Raw genomic sequence first — 19,989 nt, 5'->3', positions numbered from 1 at the left:
AAAAGGGAAGGAAGTGGGAGAGAGTAAAGACCTCCTGTGGCCCTCAATCCTGTAACTGAAGCTTTGTGAAGAGCCTGGCAGAGCTTTGGGTCTGTGGATCTGACGCAGCGGATTGGCTGAAGGAGACGTCCTACTTGCTTCCGGCTATGAGCAATTCCAGTGACTGATGTGTGCTGGGCGGGGCATGCAAATAAGGCTGTGGCCGCGGCTCTCAGGAACTCTGGGAGCAAAAAGAGCATCAAAAACTCCTCGACCCACGCTGATCTCACAGGGTTTCCCCGGAGACGAGGCGGTGGTCAGGATAGTGCAGGTAGAGTCGGTGTCGAGCGCGTGTCCGCGGCGGCGTGAGCGTGGGCGACCGCGATGTGAATGTGTGCGCGCAGGTGAGTGTAGCGGGCGCGTGTGGGCGTCGAGTTATCGCTTCTCGGCCTTTTGGCTAAGATCAAGTGTAGTATCTGTTCTTATCAGTTTAATATCTGATACGTCCTCTATCCGAGGACAATATATTAAATGGATTTTTGGAACTAGGAGTTGGAATAGGAGCTTGCTCCGTCCACTCCACGCATCGACCTGGTATTGCAGTACCTCCAGGAACGGTGCACCCCCTCGGGGACATCAAACGGTTTAAAGTAAGACTGAGTAGTTCATAGTTTTTGGCTAGTTTGCGCCTTATATTCCTTAAACTTGTTCGGCTCAAATTATGACTGTTTGTCCTTGTAATTGTTTACTTATGTTGTAATTGTTCTTAACTGTATTTTTATGTTAGGTTTCCTCCTAATTAGGAATTAGCCTAATGTTGCAACTATTATTATTCAGTTAATCGTTATGGGTTAAACGAAGTTTATGCTAAAGTTTCTTTTGGCCGTTTTTGTTAGGGACCTTAAAGCACGTCGGTCTCTTTGCTTTAAGTTTATTTTTTGATAGAGTCCTCATTATTTGGTTTTCCAAACCCACTACAATGAAAGCTTTTACCACTAGAACTAAGTACTTGAAATAGCACAGAAAAGAAGCCGGGTGTGGTGGTCGTTCCCAGCAGATGGAAGTGGATCTCTGTGAGTTCGAGGTCAGCTAACCCTCCACAAGACAGAAATTGGAATTTGTGCTCTCATAATGCTAGTTTAATTTTTTTTCTTTTTGTTTTTTTCAAGACAGGGTTTCCTCTAACTGTATTTTCTGCTTCTGCCTCTCAATTGCTAGGGATTAAAGGCAGGCGTCACTGTGCTCGGTTATGTTAAACATTTTTCTCACAAAAAAAAAAAAAGAAAAATGAGTACACTTTTTAGCGCCATTCCGAAACATGTACAAAATTTACGGTCAAAATTAATTTAGGAATCAAAGGAACCCAAATTATCTTCACTTCTTAGGAAAGTTAAGCAGTGACAAATTTGTCCACCAGGAGGCAGCATCTGCTAATTTTCAGCCCTAGGTGCTAAAATTAGTTTAGGCATGAAGGCTCCTCTTTGGGGAAAACAGCCCTTTCAACACCTGGCTCCAGCACCCATTATGAGAGACAAGTTGTATGTGTTTGCGTGATTTCTTCCTCTTTCCCTTTCTGTCTTTCTCTTTGTCTCTCTGAAACAGGGTCTTTCTCTTTGTCTCTCTGAAACAGGGTCTTTCTCTTTGTCTCTCTGAAACAGGGTCTTACTGTGTGTATCCCACCATAGTGCGGGGTGAGGCAGGTCTCAAAATCAAGACAATCTTGTTTGGGCTTCTCAAATGTTGGTCATGGGCATCCACACACAGCTTTTTCTCCATTTTATTTATAAAATATAAAGAACTGGGATTTGAAAAGTGGGTCTTCGGAGGAGGCAGAGGTATGATGGGATGGATCTCTGTGAGTCCCTAGTTGATAACTGCTCCTAGGCCTCACTACTCCCTGCAGCTCCTGCAGACCCCTTTCTTCCTCTGTTCATTCAAACACGTATGTAGCTACGATGCTGTCTTGTAGTCACATACTCGGGGCAGAGACGGGAAGACCTCAAGTTCTAGGTCAGCTGGGCTGCAGAGTGAGACCCTGTCTCAAAAGACACCACTCAGCTGAGGTAGGGACTGGACTTACACCTTTTTTTTGTTTGTTTTTTTGAGAAAGAGTTTCACTGTTTAGCTCTGGCTGTCCTGGAACTCACTTTGTAGCTCCACCTGCCTCTGCCTCCAAGTGTGCTACCACCGCTTGGCTATATTCACTTTTTTAAAAACGTTGATAGGGGTTTGGGAGGCAGAGGCAGGTGGAACTCTGTGAGTTCAAGGCCAGCTTGGTCTACAGAGCGAGTTCCAGGACAGGCTCCAAAGCTATAGAGAAACCCTGTCTCAAAAAAACAAAATACATACATACATACATACTGCTTATTTTATGCATCTGAATGTTTCATCTGAATGTACGTCTATGCACCATGAATGTATGTCTATGCACCTCGTGTGTGCCTGGTGATCAGAACATGGCATCAGATTCTCTGAAACTGGAGTTACAGATGGCTTTGAGCCACCATGTGGGTGCTGGGTACTGAATATGGTCCTTTGTAGGAGCATCAGGTGCTCTTAATTGCTGAGCGAGCTGTCCAGGACTACTTACTTTAGTTTATAGTTTATAGTTTATAGTTTGTGTGTGTGTGTGTGTGTGTGTGTGTGTGTGTGTGTGTTGATGTGTGAGTATATGTTCAACAGTGTGCCTGCGGAGGCCAGAAGATAACTTTGTGGATGTTTTCTCCTTCCGTCTTCATGTGGGTCCAAGATTTCCGTCAGGTCTGTGGGGCCAGAGCCTTTACTGGCCAAGCCGTGGTGCTGGCCCCTCCCCAATATTTTAGGAAGGATCTCTTGTAGCCCAGGCTGTCCTCAAACCTAGTTTGTAGCTGAAGATGATTTTGAACCTCTAATCTTTGAAATGTAGAGTTTCAGCTCCAGTCTGAGTCAGCCATGACTAACAGAAACCCTGCAGGCTCAAGGACCCCAGACTGATAATCTCTAACTCTGAAGGTAGAGGGGTGCCTCTGTGTTCAGGGACTCTCCGTGGTGTGTTTAATCATTACACCTTGCAGAATTTCTGGCTTAGTGGATGCCACACACAGCGTGTGCTAAGTGTAATTGCAGATAAGAAGAGCAGGCTTCCACCCTCCAGGGTTCAAAGTGCTGGCCAAACAGCTGGACTCTGGTCTAGGTGGGAAGCCGAAAAAGGAAGTGATGGTTCTCAGCTCCTTGGTCCCACAGCCTGGGACACTTCTCTAACTCCGATCGCTTAAATACTGTTTCAAAAGCCCCTTCTTTAAAAGGTCTCACTGAGCAATACCGTCACCCTCCAGCAAAAAAACAACCCATCACAAATGGAAAAACCTCCTTCCTGCATCCCTCCCAGGCCTCACCTCTTCTGTCCCATTTGTCCATCCACGCCTTCCCGGCAAACATGAAAGGTAGAGGGTGGAGTGAGGATGTCAGTGTTATTTTCTTTATCAGAGAGGGGACAGTTTCCATCTCGGGTGTGAATCCCATTGTGGGGGGCTGTTAAGATGCTGGGCACCTGACAGCTTGTGTATCTTCAGTTTCACAGTTATTAGAGCCTTTTTTCAAAGCTAGAATTGTTTGCACGATTCCTGGGGAGGTTGTTGACCTTGGAAAAGCCATGTAGCCCTTTTATGCTTCAGAGTTTTTGTGGTTTTTTTTCCCCTCCCTTCTTCCCTCCCTCTCGTTATGTTATGGGTGTTTTTTTTTTTGTGTGTGTGTGTGTTTGTTTTTGAGACAGGGTCTTCTGTAGCCCAGGTTGATCTCAACCTTGCACCATCACAGAGAATGAACGGCCTTACACCACCTGATCCTCCTGCTTCCGTCTCTCAGCTGCAGAGATTAGAGGTGTGAACCACCACACCCAACTCCTTTCTGTGTTTTGAAAGAATCTTGGCTCTCCAGCACTGGCTGTCCTGGAAGTCATCAGGTGGCCTAGGCTTGCTCGGAACTTCTTGCCTCCCACTACCGGGATCTCGGGGCTGTACCACTGTGCTTGATTCAGTTATGAATTTTCGAAAAGATAATTGTGTTAAGCTCTTAGACCTACAGTGCCACCGTGTAGGGTAGTGTCCCCTAGGTCCTTGGCGTATCCCATGGTCCTCCTCTCCTGGCTCCGCCATGCTCATCTCTGCCTCTGGGTCTCAGCTACCGATGTAATCTGTCCTGTCACCCCCATTTGGGGGAGGTAAGAAAGTTATTTTCTAAGGTCTTGGTCATGGACTAATTTCTGAAGATCCCTAGGGATTTGGAGGCTTCCTGAACTGCCAGACAAGCCAGGTGGCTGGTTTAGCGGTAGGGAGGGGACAAAGAGGTGGCAAGGCATGCTGTCCGTGAACACGTGGAAGCTTTCTTATCAGCACTTGGCTGGAGGTGGCCAGGCAGGAAAGGGCTGGACTCTGGCCGTCTGGCAATAACTTCCCCTCCTCCCTTTCTAATCCTCTTTCCGCTGCAGCGTTTAATAAGGGTAATCCTGTTGTCCTTTTGGTCATATTGCCCTTTGTGACATCCCCTCCCTTTCAGGGCAACCAGAACTTGCAGCTGCTAAGGATGATGCTCCCACCCAAGTCCTGCATCTCTAGAAGGCTTCCGAGGAGCTTCTAGCTGACACATTCTTTACCTTTACCTCTGAAATCCTACGGGTCCATGTTTGATGATCTGTAAACACTCTCAATATATGGGTTTTCCTGAACTGTCACTACCTGTCACTCATTACAGAGCCAGTAAGACCTTTGAGACCTCTGTAACCCTCGAACTCTAACTTAGAACTCATGCAGAGGCTCAGTATGAAGTCAACCAGAGTTTTATTTTATCGCGTTCCCAACTCACCGAAGTCCTGGGGCTAGAATCCCGCATCTGTGCATGCTAGGCAAATGCTCTACCACTGCCCCAGCGTGCCTGGGCCATCTGTATTTTTGAAATGGGTTTATGTAAAGGTTGCCCATGCTGGGCTTGAACTCACTATATGGCTCAGTGAGGTTCTGAATTTACCACCCTCCTCCTGCCTCAGCCTCCAGAGTGCCTGGAATGACACATTGTAGTGGTGATTCCCAGTTGAATTTCGTCTTTTTTTTTTTCTTTTTGGTTTTTTTGAAGCAAGGTTTCTCTGTGTAGCCTTGGCTGTCCTGCAACTAGCTTTGTAGCCCAGACTGGCTTGAACTCAGAGATAAACTGGCCTCTGCCTCCCAAGTGCTGGGATTAAAGATGTGTGCCACCACTGGTGTGGAATTCTGTCTTTTAAAGTCTATTTTATTGTATTTTTTAGGCTGAGCCTCACGGTGTAATGCTGGCTGTCCTGGAACACACAGCCTGGTCTACACGAGTTCCTAACTAAGAGAATCCCATACCTCTGTGTGGAGAGCTAGGTGAGACTAGACTTTTTTTTTAAAAAAAATATTTACTTATTTATTTATTTATTTTATTTATTATGTATACAACATTCTTTTTGTGTGTATGCCTGCAGGCCAAAAGAGGGCACCAGACCCTATTACAGATGGTTGTGAGTCACCATGTAGTTGCTGGGAACTGAATTCAGGACCTTTGGAAGAGCAGGCAATGCTCTTAACCACTGAGCCATCGCTCCAGCCCCCTATACCCAGACTTTTAAAGTCTACTTTAACAAGGTAGGCCCTTGGAGCTCTGACGAATTCCCACTAAGGCTGCCTAGCCCTATGGCTGGCCCAGGAGAAGATGGCAGCCAAGTGGTGTGTGTCCTGGCACTGGATTCAGACAGACCTGGCTCAGCCACATACTGCATACATGTGATTGTAGACAAGACCTTTTTTAACCCTCTGGAGTGCTCTGTACCTGTAAGAGACACACAACAGTTTCTAACATGCTATTGTGAGAATCAGTAGAGGCAAGGGGGCCAGTGGTCCCAGCACTCAAGAAACTGAGACACACCTGTGACCAGCCTAGACGACATCGTGAGATGCCATCTCAGAAAAACAAAACAGAGTAGTTGAGTATAACAGCCAGTGACTTTATGCTCAGCATTCCAAGGCAGAGGCAGGTGGACGTTTGAGTTTGAGGCCATCCTGATCTACATTAGTAAATTCTGGGATGTATAGAAAGACCCTATATTGCCGGGCAGTGGTGGCCCACGCCTATTAATCCCAGTGCTCAGGTGTGTGTCTGCTATCCCAGCCCTTGGGAGGTGGAGGTAGGAGACTCAGGAGTTCAAGGTTTCCTTGCAGAGCCAAGGGGATGCACGAGACGCAGCCTCAGTAACGGGTTTAGTACTGTGAATCATGAATCGTCTGTATGCGGGTTCTAGGTAAACACTGTGTGGAACACAGGACGAAGAATGCTAGAGACGGCTGAATGAGGAAAGATGTCAGCATCTCTTGGAGCGTTAGGTAGCGGGAGATGGCTGGTGGGGCCAAAAGCTCCGTCTGCGGGAAAGGGATCAGGTGGTGTCAGTGTTAAAAGACTTTTCTTTCCCTGTTGTCGTCAGACGCGGCGACGCCTGTTCCTTCGATCCTTCCCACCTGTCAGCCCTGATGAATTCCAGCCTCTATTCCAAATACTGGAATAAGGTAGAAAAAGATTAAATAAGGAGGTTCCGGATAGAGCGAGCGTCCTTCCCCAGGATGGGGCTGCAGAGTCCGCTGCCTCCCTTTCATGCTCCGCCTGCGGGACGCTGATTGGTCCGCGTCATTTAGCGTCACCAGAGGGTTTTTAATGCTCAACCTGACCAGCAGTGCTGCAAAGTCCGCTGTGGCTGAAACGCGGCGTGCTGGTGTCGGGTGGTTGGAGTCGGCGGGGAGTGCGGCTAACCGAAGGTAAGGGGCGGGGGGTGCCCGGGCGGTGCAGAGCCGCCGGCTTGTGAGGTCTGGGGAAAACAGTGGCCTCAACGGGAGGAAGGCAGGCAGGGCAATCTCAGGACCGTGGGGGATGACGGTCACGGCCCCCGAGGGCGTGTCAGCGGTGTGGGTTTGCGGAGGGCGTGTGGGAGCCGGACCCGGATCGGGACTCCCACTTCGGGCACACTACCCGGCCACCTCTTTCCTGCGAGGATTCTCTGGGGAATGGAGGTCATAGCGTCTGCTTCCACTCCTCAAGCTGGAAGAAGGTTGCAGCAAAACGACCTTCCATGGGATCTATCCCGCAGGATTCCGCACCCTCGAGGATCCTAGTACCTGAGGTTATCTCCGGCCTGGGAGCCTTTTCTAGAGCCCCTGGGGCATGAGAACGTCCGTGTTACACCTGTAGCCGCTTTTTTCTTTTTAAGGGTAAGGAGGCAGGCACGTGAGATGGTTTAGTGGTTAAAAGCGCCTGCCCTGAAGCCTGAGAACCCTATTAGGTCCCTGAGACCCACATACACGAGCAAGTTGGCCTGAATCCCACACTCAAACTGTGTGTGGCTTACACATGCACAAAATAATTTTTAGTGTGAAAAAAGAGACACGCAAAAGTCCGTTTTAATAAAAAGGATTTTTAGAATAGTGGGATGTTGATTTAGGAAAGGGTCCAAAAGTGGCAAAGTCGTGTTTATTCTAACCCTTTCTTTTTCTTTCCTCTCTTGACTTTTCCTTGTTTAGATAACCCAGTTTGCGCTACCTGCCATTTCAAGGCTGCCTCCTTTCCTCCTCCTCCCGGCCTCGGCTGAAGCTCCAGGCCTTCTCCTCAGGTCCACCCTGCACCCTAGCTCACCATGGGGAACCACTTGACTGACATGGCACCCACAGCCTCATCCTTTTTGCCCCACTTCCAGGCCCTGCATGTTGTGGTCATTGGGCTGGACTCGGCAGGGAAAACTTCCCTTCTCTACCGCCTCAAGTTCAAGGAGTTTGTCCAGAGTGTCCCCACCAAGGGCTTCAACACTGAGAAGATCCGAGTGCCCTTGGGGGGGTCCCGTGGAATAACTTTCCAAGTGTGGGATGTTGGGGGTCAGGAGAAGCTGCGACCACTATGGCGCTCCTACACCCGCCGGACAGATGGACTGGTGTTTGTGGTGGACTCGGCAGAGACTGAAAGGTTAGAGGAGGCCAAGGTGGAGCTCCACCGAATCAGCAAAGCCTCCGACAATCAGGGGGTGCCGGTGCTGGTGCTGGCCAACAAGCAGGATCAACCGGGGGCACTGAGTGCGGCTGAGGTGGAGAAGAGGTTGGCGGTCCGGGAGCTGGCAGCCGCCACGCTCACCCATGTGCAGGGCTGCAGCGCTGTGGACGGGCTGGGCCTGCAGCCGGGACTCGAGCGCCTGTACGAGATGATCCTGAAGAGGAAGAAGGCACCTCGGGCAAGCAAGAAGAGACGGTGACCCGAGGCTGCCCGTACCCCACCTACTAGGGGTCAGTACATAATGATAGGCAGGCAGGGCCTGTGACCTCTCAGCCAGCATTGGTGCCGGACCTGGCCACCTCAAAGGACTGAAGGAGCGTGGGGGGGTCCTGTTTCGGTGCCACATGGGGGAGGGGAGATGAAATGTCTTCTCTGCCCTTCACCTCTAGAGGGTTGGGGCTGGAAGACCGGAAACGGAAATGTAAATGCTGACTCTACCTCGACCCTGGTTCTCCGAGTCCTTCCCTAGCGTTTTATTTGGATGTGTATTTTTATTTTTGCAGGGGGAGGGTGTGCAGACAGTTGCCCAGAGAATGCATTCGGGATGAATGGAGAACGTGTTCCCTCTCCCCACAATTGGGGCCGGGGGCTCCTCAGCTGCTCTTCTGGGCACAATCTTTGTGTCTGTCAAAGTGCCACGAGTCCTCCCCACGTTTGTAGAGTCCCCAAATCCTTTTTTATAAGCCTTGTGTGTCCTCTGTATTACTTTTTTTTGTAAGCATTTGTCTGTAAGTTATTAAAGTTGGATGATTCTGGCTCCTGTTTTGATCTGGTAGTTTCGTCTGGCTTTATCTAGCCCTGTGGAGAGTTTGGGATTGGCATGGGGCGTGGGGGGGAGGGGGAATGCTCCTGAGTTAACAGAACAAACACTGACAGATTGTGTGTTTATGGGATGGCCGGTACAAAGTGTGGAGGTAATTGCAAACCCTTAAAGCTGTGGTTGCCTGATCTAGTTTTTTGACTTCTCGCCGTCTCTGACCCTTGCCTCTGAGACCAGCTGCTCTACCTGCGGCGATCTAGCTGCCCTTAGGCCTCGCAGTACCCTAGCCCTCGAGTCATTCTGCCCATCTCTCTGCCCTAGCCCTCATGCTAGTCTGTCCCCGGTCGGAGGAGGATGTGGTAAGAATGGAAAGTAATTCCTGGCCTTAAGCCACCTCCAAGAGCTCAATCCTGCTGACTGAAGCTCTCTGGCAGCAGCTGGTGCTGGGGAGACCTGCATTGGCCTGGTGACTAAGCCTGAGTCTTCAGCTGTGGGAACGACTCTTCTCGCCAGCGGGGACAACAGTCATCATCTACCCCACTCTCAACCTGTGAGACTAGATGAGGAAAAACACCATCTACAGAAGTGACTAGAACAGGCTGAGGGGTGCTGTGCACGCCTGCAGCCCCCGACAGCATTTGGGGAGTAGAGGCAGGAGGGTCAGGTATCCAAGGCTAGTCTGGCTGATGGGAGACCCTGCCGCGCACACAATGCACACTAGGATAACGCATTGCCAGGTTGGGAGTTCCTGCTTAGGTTTCCAGGGGCCCTGCCCCCTGCAGGCAGACCAGCTGTGTCTGAGCAGAACAATGAGATTCTCCTAATCTTGCTGGGTGGGAGTCCTGAGGAAGGCAAGGACAGTCTTTTCCAGCCCCCCCCCCAGTCCCACCCACAGCCTTGGTGCAAGCACGGGCTGCGGAGATAGGACTGGCTGTCCTGCCCGGGGATCTGATAACAGGGTGGGGGTGGGAGACTCTCAGCAGCTTTCTCTGGGGGAGGCTCTTCCAAAAGCTGAAGCTTGCTGCAGAGATTAGGCGGTCTAGATTTGTCCTCCAGCTCCCTGAAGCTCGAGTGGGGGTGGGGTGAGTGTGCACTGATCCGGAAGGGTGCCCAAGTGTGTGTCAGTGCTCCGGACTGCCTGACAGAGCCGCTGGGCTGGTTCTGCCAGGAACGTGTGCTACCTGACCTCTCTGACACACCTGATTGATGGCTTTCAGTCCCTTGGACAGAGTCCTGCAGTTTAGGGACAGTCCCCGACCGGGAAGGGCATGGCCAGAGGAACCCTTGTCCTGGGAGATCTTTCTTCCCCACGTAGATTCTGCTTTTGTCTTAAAATCGTCAGTGACACAGTTTTGGTTTTGTTGTTTTGGTTTTTCTTGGTCTTTCACATCTAGTCACCTCTCGGGTTAAGGTCTTTAGACTTGAGGAAAGATGTACAGATGTGTTCCCTGCTCTATCTCTCCGAGGGGCTCTTGGGGTGCCAACCAGCTATTGACTTGGACTCTGCTAAACACCATTCCTTCTTAGGTACTTAGAACTAGAACCTTCTCACTTCTCTCCACGGGGCAGGTCAGGGATTGTGTCCACAGGAGGCCTGCAGCTGTCCCAGACCCTTTGGACTGGCAGAGGCAGAGGAAGGAGGGGAAGGGTGGCCGATGAGAGATGAAAAAGTCAGTTGCTTTGACAGTGTGGCTCGAAGGGAGCCCTGGGGAATTCCTAGTAAAAAGCCACACTGCGTAGCTGGGGTGTGGAGCACTTTGGGAGCTTTGTAATAATCCTTCTGTGACCCATCAATGGGACCAGAGAGCTGCAAGCTGCCTTTTCATGTCTTGTAGACAGGGAGACAGGATTCCCTTGGGGCTCCTGAAATTTGAACACTGGGTCAGTGGAGTGGGTAAGGACTGGAGGCAGGTTGTATCTCCTTTGTTCCCCTAAGTATAATATTCTCTCTCTGGGGAGAGGGCCCCTGGAGCAGGAGTGGCGGTTGGAACTGTACAGGGAAGGTGGAGGAGACCTGTAGGCCGAGAGTCCGGGTTCCCTTCTGACTCACCCTTCCTCCCACTGGCCACCCTCTTTTCTTGCACAAGTCTGAATGTACAATCCAAAGGGAGGATCTTTCTTTCTTTTTCTTTTTGGTTTTTCAAGACAGGGTTTCTCTATGTAGCTTTAGAGCCTATCCTAGAACTCTTGCTGGACCAGGCTGGTCTTGAACTCACAGAGATACATCTGCCTGTGCTTCCCAAGTGCTGGGATTAAAGACATGCGCCCCCACCACCCAGTAAGGAGGGCCGTTTCTCTGCACCTTTTGGAGCCGCTCCTTCTGGGAGCAGCGAGGGTGGTGGGCTCCATTCCACTGCTCTCTTCAGTCCTCGGTACTGCACAGACACTCAAGGGAAAGAGAGAAGGAGGACAGAGAAAATGCACACATCTACATTCAGATCCTTGCTCCCAGGCAAACAAACTGAGCTTTCGACTTCTACTCCTCCCTCCATCTCTCTGGGGTAGCTTTTCCTTGATTAGATTAAGGCTGCTTCTCTCAGCCCCTTCCTGGGGAGTGAAAGGTCTTATCTCCTAGCCTAACAGAGCTCTGGCTTCAAACCTGAAACCAGGAAGCCCATACCCTCCCCTCACACTAGGCACCCTGAGTCTTTCTTTTTCTTTTCTTCTTCTTGGGTTGGTTTATTTTAATTTTTGTTTTGTTTTGTTTTGTTTGTTTGTTTGTTTTTGGAGGTAGGGTTTCTCTGCATAGCCCTGGCTGTCCTGGAGCTCTGTATGTAGACCAGGCTGGCCTCGAACCCACAGAGATCCGCCTGCCTCTGCCTCCTGAGTGCTGGGATTAGTTGCTTTTGCTGCCACTTCTGCCTAGTTCATCAGTCTTTCTTAAGGCAGATAGCTCCCAGTGGGTCCAACCCAGCCCAACACAGAATCATAAACTGAATTAGCTGTTTGTGCAACTTTTGGAAATTCAGTTGCATGGTTCTCCAGCTTTGGAATTTGTAGATGACAACATTGTATCGCTCTGTGTGTGTGTGTGTGTGTGTAAGACTGAGGAAGACTGGACTTGGTAGCACAGGCCTTATACTGGCACTTGGGAGTCAGAGTCAGGCAGATCACTGTAAGTTTGAGGCCAGCCAGGGCTAGTGACACCTTTTAAAGCATGACCTAGTTTCCACCAGGGGCCTCTTTTGAATGGGTGCCAGTGGACACTAGAAGGGAGGAGGTGTCGAAGCCTCAATCCCCACACCCCCACACCCCACCCTACAGTTCCTCGGAAGGAACAGTCCACATTATTGACAGGGAATCTGGATCGAATCATGGGACCTCCTCCCCTGGTTGAGCCAGAAGGAAAAAGTATTTTTTTCTTAAAAAAAAAAAAAAGCCAGGTGTGGGTAGTTCAAGCCTGTGATCACAGAGCTCGGGAAGTTGAGGCAGGAAGATTGTATAGAGTTCCACACCAAGCTACGCAAGAGAGTGTGAACCCATCTCAAAACAAAGAAATACTTCTTTTAGTGCTGGGTTTGAGATTGGGAATCTCCTAAGGCTAAGCACACATTCTGCCGCTTAGTTATGATTCTTCTAAAAACTGTTCAAAACTGTGCTTGCTAGTAGGGTGTGCTGGTGCATACTTCTGATCCCAGATCTTGGAAGACAGAGGCAGGAAGACCTTTGTGAGATCGTGGCCCAGCTGTTCTACATAGAGAGTTTCAGGCCATCCAGGGCTGTGTAATGAAACTTTGTCTCAACAAACAAAAACCATTCTGGGGCAGACACATGGTAGCTCACATGTGTCCTTAACTCCAGCACCCTAGCACTAAGGACCCATGCAGTACAAACATACACACAGGAATAAAGGAAGAAAAAAATTTAAATATATGTAAAATTTTTTACTGACCATCCTCATGATTAGAAAATGCTGGCCATGGTGGCACATTCCTTTAATTGTAGGACTTGAGAGGCAGAGGCAGGCAGATCTCTGAGTTTGAGGCCAGCGTGATTTATAGAGCGAGTTCCAGGACAGCTAGGACTATACAGATAAAACCTGTCTGGAGGGCTGGAGAGATGGCTCAGAGGTTAAGGGCACTGACTGCTCTTCCAGAGGTCCTGAGTTCAATTCCCAGCAACCACATGGTGGCTCACAGCCATCTATAATGAGATCTGGTGCCCTCTTCTGGCATGCAAGCATACATGGAAGGAATGTTGTATACATAATAAATAAATAAATCTTAAAAAAAAAAAAAACCTGTCTGGAAAAACCAAAAAGAGAAAAAGGAAAGCTGGGCGGTGGTGGCACATGTCTTTAATCCCAGAACTCGGGAACCAGAGGCAGGCGGCTCTTTGTGAGTTCAAGGCCAGCCTGTTCTACAGAGAAACCCTGCCTCAAAAAACAGAGAGAGAGAGAGAGAGAGAGAGAGAGAAGGAAAAAAGGAAAGCCAAGAAACAACCTAATTAAACTTTTGAGGTAACTGTTCTGAACAAGTTTTGAACATAATCTTCCATGTGTTTTTCTTTGTGAGCGGATAAAAAGCTGTATCTCCAACCACACACAGGGTTATGTAAGGTGTTCTGTTCAGTTTTGCTTTTCTCACATCTTGGATATGATTCATTGCTGGCAACTATGATTTTTTCTCATTCTTTTTGATGACTACGCGCAATGTCGTTATGTGAATCTATCATCATTTTATTAACGAATTTATTGTTGAGTTCAGTGTGTGAATGAACCATGAGCCTCTTTGCGTATTTTTTGTACACTTGTGGAAAACTTCTTGTGTGGAAGGTTAGTTCCGAGGGCGGGTAAGATGGCTCAGCAGGTCAAGTCCCCTGCTGCCAAGTCTAACAACCTGGGTTTGACCCCACATGATGGAAGGAGAGAACTGACCCCTGAAACTTGTCCTCAGACTTTGACACCTGAAACTTGTTTTCTGACTTCCACACTTGCACACTCCCACCTACAGACACACACGTGCACACAAAATAAGTTTTGCTGTTGTTTTGTTAGTAGAGTCAAGCATGGTGGCATATGCCCTTAATCTTAATGTGTGCATCTCTATGAGTTCGAGCCCAGCCTGGTCTATGTAGTGAGTTCCAGGCCAGCTAAGGCTGCACAGTGAGATCCTGTCTCAAAAAGCAAAACAAACAAAAAAGCTAAAACAGATTTTTAAAAAGGGGTATATGTGGCCAGGCATAGTGGTACATGCCTTTTAATTCCAGCAGATGGGAAGCAGAGGCAGGAGTACAAGGCTAGCCTGGTCTACATAGTTTTTTTTAAAAAAGATGCATTGAAGATAATACGTATTTTAGGCTTTGCCAAAGTTTAAGGAAGAGAGAAGTTTAAAGTTTATCGAATCTCACCCTCCAACGCTGATCTCCAGGCCTCTCCATACTGAGTTGTACAAAGTGTCTTTGCTTTAGAGAGGGAAGAAATAAAATCAGTAACTGGGTAGAGGATTCGCTTGGTTGGAGAGTGAGCTCAGGCTCAGCACCACTGTCGGCTGCCTGGCTGGTGGCGGAGGCTGGCAGATGGTGAGGACTCCCTGGCACCCAGCTTGTCGCAAACGTCAGGCAAAGTAGGCGAAGCAAGCCCCGAAATAAATCCTGGGGTGCAGGGGACTGAGCTCAGGGGAGGGAGGCTGAGACCAGAAATGCTTGCTCAGGGTTGAGCAAGGAGGAATGATCTCTGGTCCTAAAGAGGACAGAGAAGGTTCTGGAACTTGCCTCCCTGCCCGCTTGCGACCCCTGCTTGACCATTATAGTGGGGATTCCCACCAAAGATCATAGGTCAAGGACTCTGATGAGTCTGATTCCCAGCTCACTCTGGGCTGTTTATGGCCTGGTCACTCTGGTTCACTCAGATCTCTCTGTTAATACTGGCATTACCCCCCACAACCCCCAACCGAGTGGTGTGGGGTGGGGTGAAGTGGGAAGGCTGGAGGTTAATCTCCTTAGTATCCTGCGTGCCCTTCCTGGTTAATCTGGGGGAAAGGTCCTTAGCCGACAGGAGAGGTTGCAACTGTTTTTAAAGTGTGTGGAAAATGGGAGTCTTGTCTGCCTCATACTGCTTGTGTGGGATTAAACACAGGCTCAGCATTCTACTGTTGAGCCAGAATTCTAGAACAAACAATAAAAGATATATTTTATTATTTTTAATTATGTGTGTGCCTCTCTGTGTAAGTATTTATATACACATGAGTGAAGGTGTCCACCAAGGCCAGAAGAGGGTGTCAGAGTCTCTGGGGTTCCCTTAGAGGTTGTCATGAGCCTCCTGGTGTGGGTGCTGGGACCTGAACTCCTGTCCTCTGGAAGAGCAATACTGGCTCTTAACCCCAAAGCCGTCTCTCTGACCCCATTTTCAGTGTTTCTTAATGTTTAGGGTTTTATTTGTTTGTTTTGTCTTGTATTTTAAGATGGAATCTCCCATGGCTGGTGAAAACTCAAGGTCCTTTGAGTGCTGGGGTGACCGGCGTGTTGCGCACCACCGCAACTGCCTCTGGTTCTGCACTGTGGCTTTTTTTTTTTTTTATAAAGTCACCCACTGCGTTCCACTCTAGGGCAGAACCACTTTGTGCCTTCCTGAGTTCCCTGGGCCTGGTGGGGGGAGAACAGAGCCCCTAATCTGACCAGCCTATATCCCAGAGAGCAACCCACAGGGTGGCTGAAGGGTAACATGACCTTGGACCAATTGATCACGACCATGTTATTTCCTGCTCCTAGGTTTACCCATCCTACATCTAAATCTACTAAATGAGGGCCACAGGTGCAATGCTGGTGCTGGTCAGCGGTCTGTCAGCTTTGCACAAGATGCGTTCACCTGAGAAGAGGGGAACTTGGTTGAGAAAATGGGCTGTCCACAAGCCTCTGGAGCAGTTTCTTAATTAGTGATTGATGTGGGAAGGCCCAGCCTATTGTGGGTGGTGCCACCCTAGGCTGGTGGGCCTAGGTTCTATAAAAAAGCAAGCTGGAAACCTGGCCATAGTGGCATGAGTCTTTAATCCCAGCATTTAGGAGGCAGAGGCAGGTGGATCTCAGTGAGCTTGTGGCCAGCCTGGTCTACGAAGTGAGTTCCAGGAGACGTGTCTCAAAAAATAAAAAAAGAGAGATGTTCTGGCGGAAATGTCACCCCAGCCCCTGGCATCCGTATACCCCAAGAGTCTGAAATGTTTGGGTGGAAGCCCATCCCAATCCCTCTCCCCCATTCCCCCATCTCTCTCCAAACCCTGCTGCATAATCCTGGCTCCAAAAACCAAAAAAAAAAAAAAAAAAAAAAAAAAAAAAAAAAAAAAAGGAAAAGTAAAAAGCAGACTGAGCAAGCCAACAAAACAAAAACAACTACACTCAGCTGGGTGGTGCACGCTTTTAACCCCAGCACTACGGAGGCAGAGACAGCAGTTCTATGATCTCTGTGAGTTCGAGGCCAGCCTGATCCACAGCAGCTCCTGCCTCCAGGCTCCTGTCCTGCTTGTGTTACTGTCCTGACTTCCTCCAAGGATGAACAACGATGACGTGAAGGTGTAAGCCAAATGAACCCTTTTGTCCCCAACCCCAAAGCTGATTTTGGTTACGGTGTTCCAACAGGGCCTTGCATTCCTGATCCTTCTCCAGTCTCTCAGTCTCTCAAGTCCTGGCTCTACAGGTGTGCACCACCAAGCTCAGCCTACACCCCTATAGGCAGGTGTAGTTACTCTTTGGGACAGTGTCTCCCAGTATAACTCTGACTCACCTGAAACTTGCTATTAAGCAGGGGCTTTTGTTGCTATTGTTCTTGTGCTACAAGGCCTCATGGATGCTTGCTAAACACTCTCAACACCAACCCACACTGTCCAGCTCCTGGTTCATTTTAGAATTATCAATAAGAAGTGGAAGTAGCTCTCTCTCTCTCTCTCCCTCCCCCCTCATCGATCGCCCTGTGAAATGACCTTATTTGGGGTTAAGTTTGTTTACCCTCTGACACCTAGTCCCTTCATTGCTTTGTCCCCAAGCATTACTATCTCTGGGACACTGGGTGTCCCCAAAGGCTGGAGGGTGGGGTAGGAAGTGGTTTTAGTTTATAAATGTTGATAAGTCCCCAGGAAAACAGCCAGCAAGTAAGATTGGAGAGCTTATCCTGGGAGGCTTTCAGGAGGAGGAGGAGAGGCAAGGACAAGAACTCTGAGCTGGAAGGAAGTATCCCGATTAAGGAGAGACTCGGATCACAAGGCTTCCTGATTAAAGAGAGAGACTCTGAGCACAAAGCATCCCAATTAAGGAGAGACTCTGAGCACAAAGCATCTCCATTAGGGAGGGGTTCTGAGCACAAAGCATCTCCATTAGGGAGGGGCTCTGAGCACTGGCCTAGAACAGTCCTGGACCTGCCAGTCGCTCAGGAAGAAAGACCTGGGTCTGGAGAGTAGTAAACACAGTTTCGTTCTTCCCTCCCCTGTAATTAATACTAGCCCAGGACACGCCTCAGAGACTGTCCACCACTCCCCTCCCCCAGCTCTCCCCTCTGTCACCGGAGGACAGTCAAGTTCTATGAGATTCTTGACATTCCCCATTGTTGCCCGATAAGAGGTCTGCACACAGGGGTGGTGGCTGACAGAGGTTCAACCCCTGAAAGTGGGAGGAGAAAACTGACTCCCTCAGCTTGTTTTCTGACCGCCACAGGCGTCCCAACACACACACACACACACACACACACACACACACACACACACACACACACTAAATGAAGTATAATTTAAAGATTAAAAATGTTACTTAAGTCAGTTTCATCTGTTGGTGGTGCACACTTGTAATTCCAACCCACCCGGAGGTGGGGGAATCAAGGTGGAGAGGTGGCTCAGTGGTTAGGAACACTGGTTGCTCTTCCAGAGGACCTGGGTTTGGTTTCCAGCACCCACCTAGCAGCTCACAACCATCTATAACTTCAGTTCCAGGAAGATCCGACATGCTCTTCCGGCCTCCTTGGTCTTTCTGTTTTGTTTTGTTTTTTTGAGACAGAGTTTCTCTGTAGCTTTGGAGCCTGTTCTGGAACTCGCTCTTGTAGACCAGGCTGGTCTCGAACTCACAGAGATCTGTCTGCCTCTGCCTACCAAGTGCTGGGATTAAAGGTGTATGCCACCACTGCTTGGCCTCCTTGGTCTTTTGAGGAACCAGGTCTGTGATACGCAGATGTGCAGGCAAAACATCTATACACTTAAAAAAAAAAAAAAAAAAAGAGTCCAAGGGCATCCTAGACTGAATTTTGATAGATTGAGTTCCTTTGCCGCCAGCCTGAACTACATGAAACTTTATCTTTAAAATAAGCAAGCAAATTTAATTAATTATCCTTTTGTTTGGTTTTTTTTTTTTTTTTTTTTTGAGACAGGGTTTTTCTGTGTAGCCCTGGCTGTCCTGGAACTCATTCTTCTTTAAAAAAAAAAAAGTTTAATCTGTTTTATCATTTTTCTTTAAAAAAATTTTTTTTATTATGTTTGTTTTTAGATAATTAGCTGTGTAGCTGGCCTAGAACTCTACCAGTGGTTCTCAGCCTTCCTGACGCTGCGACCCATTAATGCAGTTCTTCATGTTATGGTGATCCCCAACCATAAAATTATTTTTTGTTGCTACTTAACTGTAACTTTACTACTGTTATGAACCGCAATGTAAATATGTTTTCCGACTATATGTTTTCCGATGTTCTTAGCTGACCCTTGTGAAAGGGTTGTTGGACCCCAAAGGGATCGTGACCCACAGGTTGAGAACTGCTGCTCTCGTAGACCAGGCTGGCCTGTAAAACTCGTGGAGATCCTTCTGCCTCTGCCTCCAGAGTGCTGGGATTAAAGTCCTGAGATACCAGTCCTGGCCTTATCTGTCTTTGTTGGTTTGTGTTTGTTTCTATGCTTGTTTATTTTGGCTTCTTTTTGAGCAAAGTCTCCTGTAGCCCAGACTGGCTTCTAGTTCACCGTGCAGCTGAAGCGGACTAATCCTCCCGCCTCGTCTCTCAGGTGCTGTGCTCACAGGCAGGTCTACACACTCTAACCCTCTCATCCATCCTTCTCTTTCATTCGCGGTGCTGGAATTCAGCCGTGGCCTTGCCTTGTGCCACTGAAGGACAATCCCCAGCCCACAGCGCTTTCCTTTTAACCTTTAAAGAATGTGGCCGCCAGAGCTGGGGGCGTGGCTGGCTGTCCAGCAAGTTTAAAGCCTCAGGTTCAATCCTCAGTACCTTAAACAAAAAAGAATGTGGCTTCCAGAAATGTGGAGGTCGCACCTGTGGGTCGCGCTGTGTGTCTGTTGAGGACATGAGTCTAGATGTTTGGGGAGGGAGACCGGAGTGAAAGATAGTGTTCTTCCTTCCAGCTCTCGCCTGGGGAAAAGGCCTAGACCTTAGGCAACCAGAAGAGACAGCACGGACGGACGGAGGCCTTGGCAGGGAGAACAGAAAAACCCGAAAGATCGGCCTGCTCCCCTTCCTGGAAAGCTCTCAGGACGGCTGCAAGTTTTGCATATCTTGAATGATTTTAAGATATCTTCAAACTATGATCTTCCACCACCCATGACTCAAACCTAGTTAGCTAGTGATCTCCCAAGCTTGCTTTCTTTTCTTTTTTTCCTTTCTTCCTTCCTTCCTTCCTTCCTTCCTTCCTTCCTTCCTTCCTTCCTCCCTTCCTTCCTTCCTTCCTTCCTTCCTTCCTCCCTTCCTCCCTCCCTCCCTCCCTTCCTCCCTCTCTTCCTTCCTTCCTTCCTCCCTTCATTCCTTCCTTCCTTCCTCCCTCCCTCCCTCCCTCTCTTCCTTCCTTCCTTCCTTCTTATTTTTAGATAGGGCCTTAGCCCTGGAAATCCCAGAACTTGTTAAGTAGACCAGACTGGCCTTGAACTCTCAAGAGGTCCTCTTCCCCTGTTCCCTGACGCCACACCTGGCTTCTTCTTAACCTCTTTCAGGGTGTTTTTATTCTCCAAGCACTTCTTAACTCCACCCAGTGACAAGCCAAGATACGTGACAGCCACAGAAGATTCCTAACGTGATTTCACCCAATAGTGTCCGATCTTTCATCAGACGGCTGGAGCAGCAGCCGCAGCATTGGCCACCTGAGGTTGCATCATCCTTCCCCTTCACCCCCACCCTGAAAGGTGCCGGAGCAGTGGGAGGGTGGGGGATGATGCCAGCTGGGTGTCTGGAAATCCAGAGACTGGCTTATCTGCCTCTGATTGTACAAACATAA

General features: G+C 48.9%; 1 protein-coding gene and 1 non-coding gene across 3 annotated transcripts; both read left to right on the top strand.

The window, feature by feature from the left end:
• Positions 1 to 416: 416 nt before the first annotated feature.
• Positions 417 to 607, top strand: LOC148120777 (U2 spliceosomal RNA). Its single transcript, XR_015738945.1, has one exon. It is a non-coding gene; the product is annotated as a U2 spliceosomal RNA (small nuclear RNA).
• Positions 608 to 5,268: 4,661 nt separating this feature from the next.
• Positions 5,269 to 8,820, top strand: Arl4d (ARF like GTPase 4D). Of its 2 annotated transcripts, XM_048445754.3 has the most exons (4): positions 5,269 to 5,354; positions 6,446 to 6,773; positions 7,533 to 8,282; positions 8,556 to 8,820. In XM_048445754.3, the coding sequence occupies exon 3, from the start codon at positions 7,646 to 7,648 to the stop codon at positions 8,249 to 8,251; it is 606 nt and encodes a 201-aa protein (XP_048301711.1). In that variant the 5' UTR covers positions 5,269 to 5,354; positions 6,446 to 6,773; positions 7,533 to 7,645; the 3' UTR covers positions 8,252 to 8,282; positions 8,556 to 8,820. The 2 variants fall into 2 exon arrangements, with proteins under 2 accessions (XP_048301711.1, XP_048301710.1); XM_048445753.3 differs by lacking the exon at positions 5,269 to 5,354 and having other exon boundaries at positions 6,620 to 6,773; positions 7,533 to 8,820.
• The last annotated feature ends 11,169 nt before the right edge of the window (positions 8,821 to 19,989 follow it).

Source organism: Myodes glareolus, chromosome 9 (genome assembly GCF_982192425.1).
Source record: "Myodes glareolus chromosome 9, mMyoGla1.1, whole genome shotgun sequence".
Lineage (NCBI taxonomy): Eukaryota > Metazoa > Chordata > Mammalia > Rodentia > Cricetidae > Myodes > Myodes glareolus.
This window is presented reverse-complemented; position numbering and strand designations above follow the sequence as displayed.

What these genes read in the sequence shown, in the direction of transcription:
- Arl4d (XM_048445754.3), top strand. Translation starts at nt 7,646, where the DNA reads ATGGGGAACCACTTGACTGACATGGCACCCACAGCCTCATCCTTTTTG.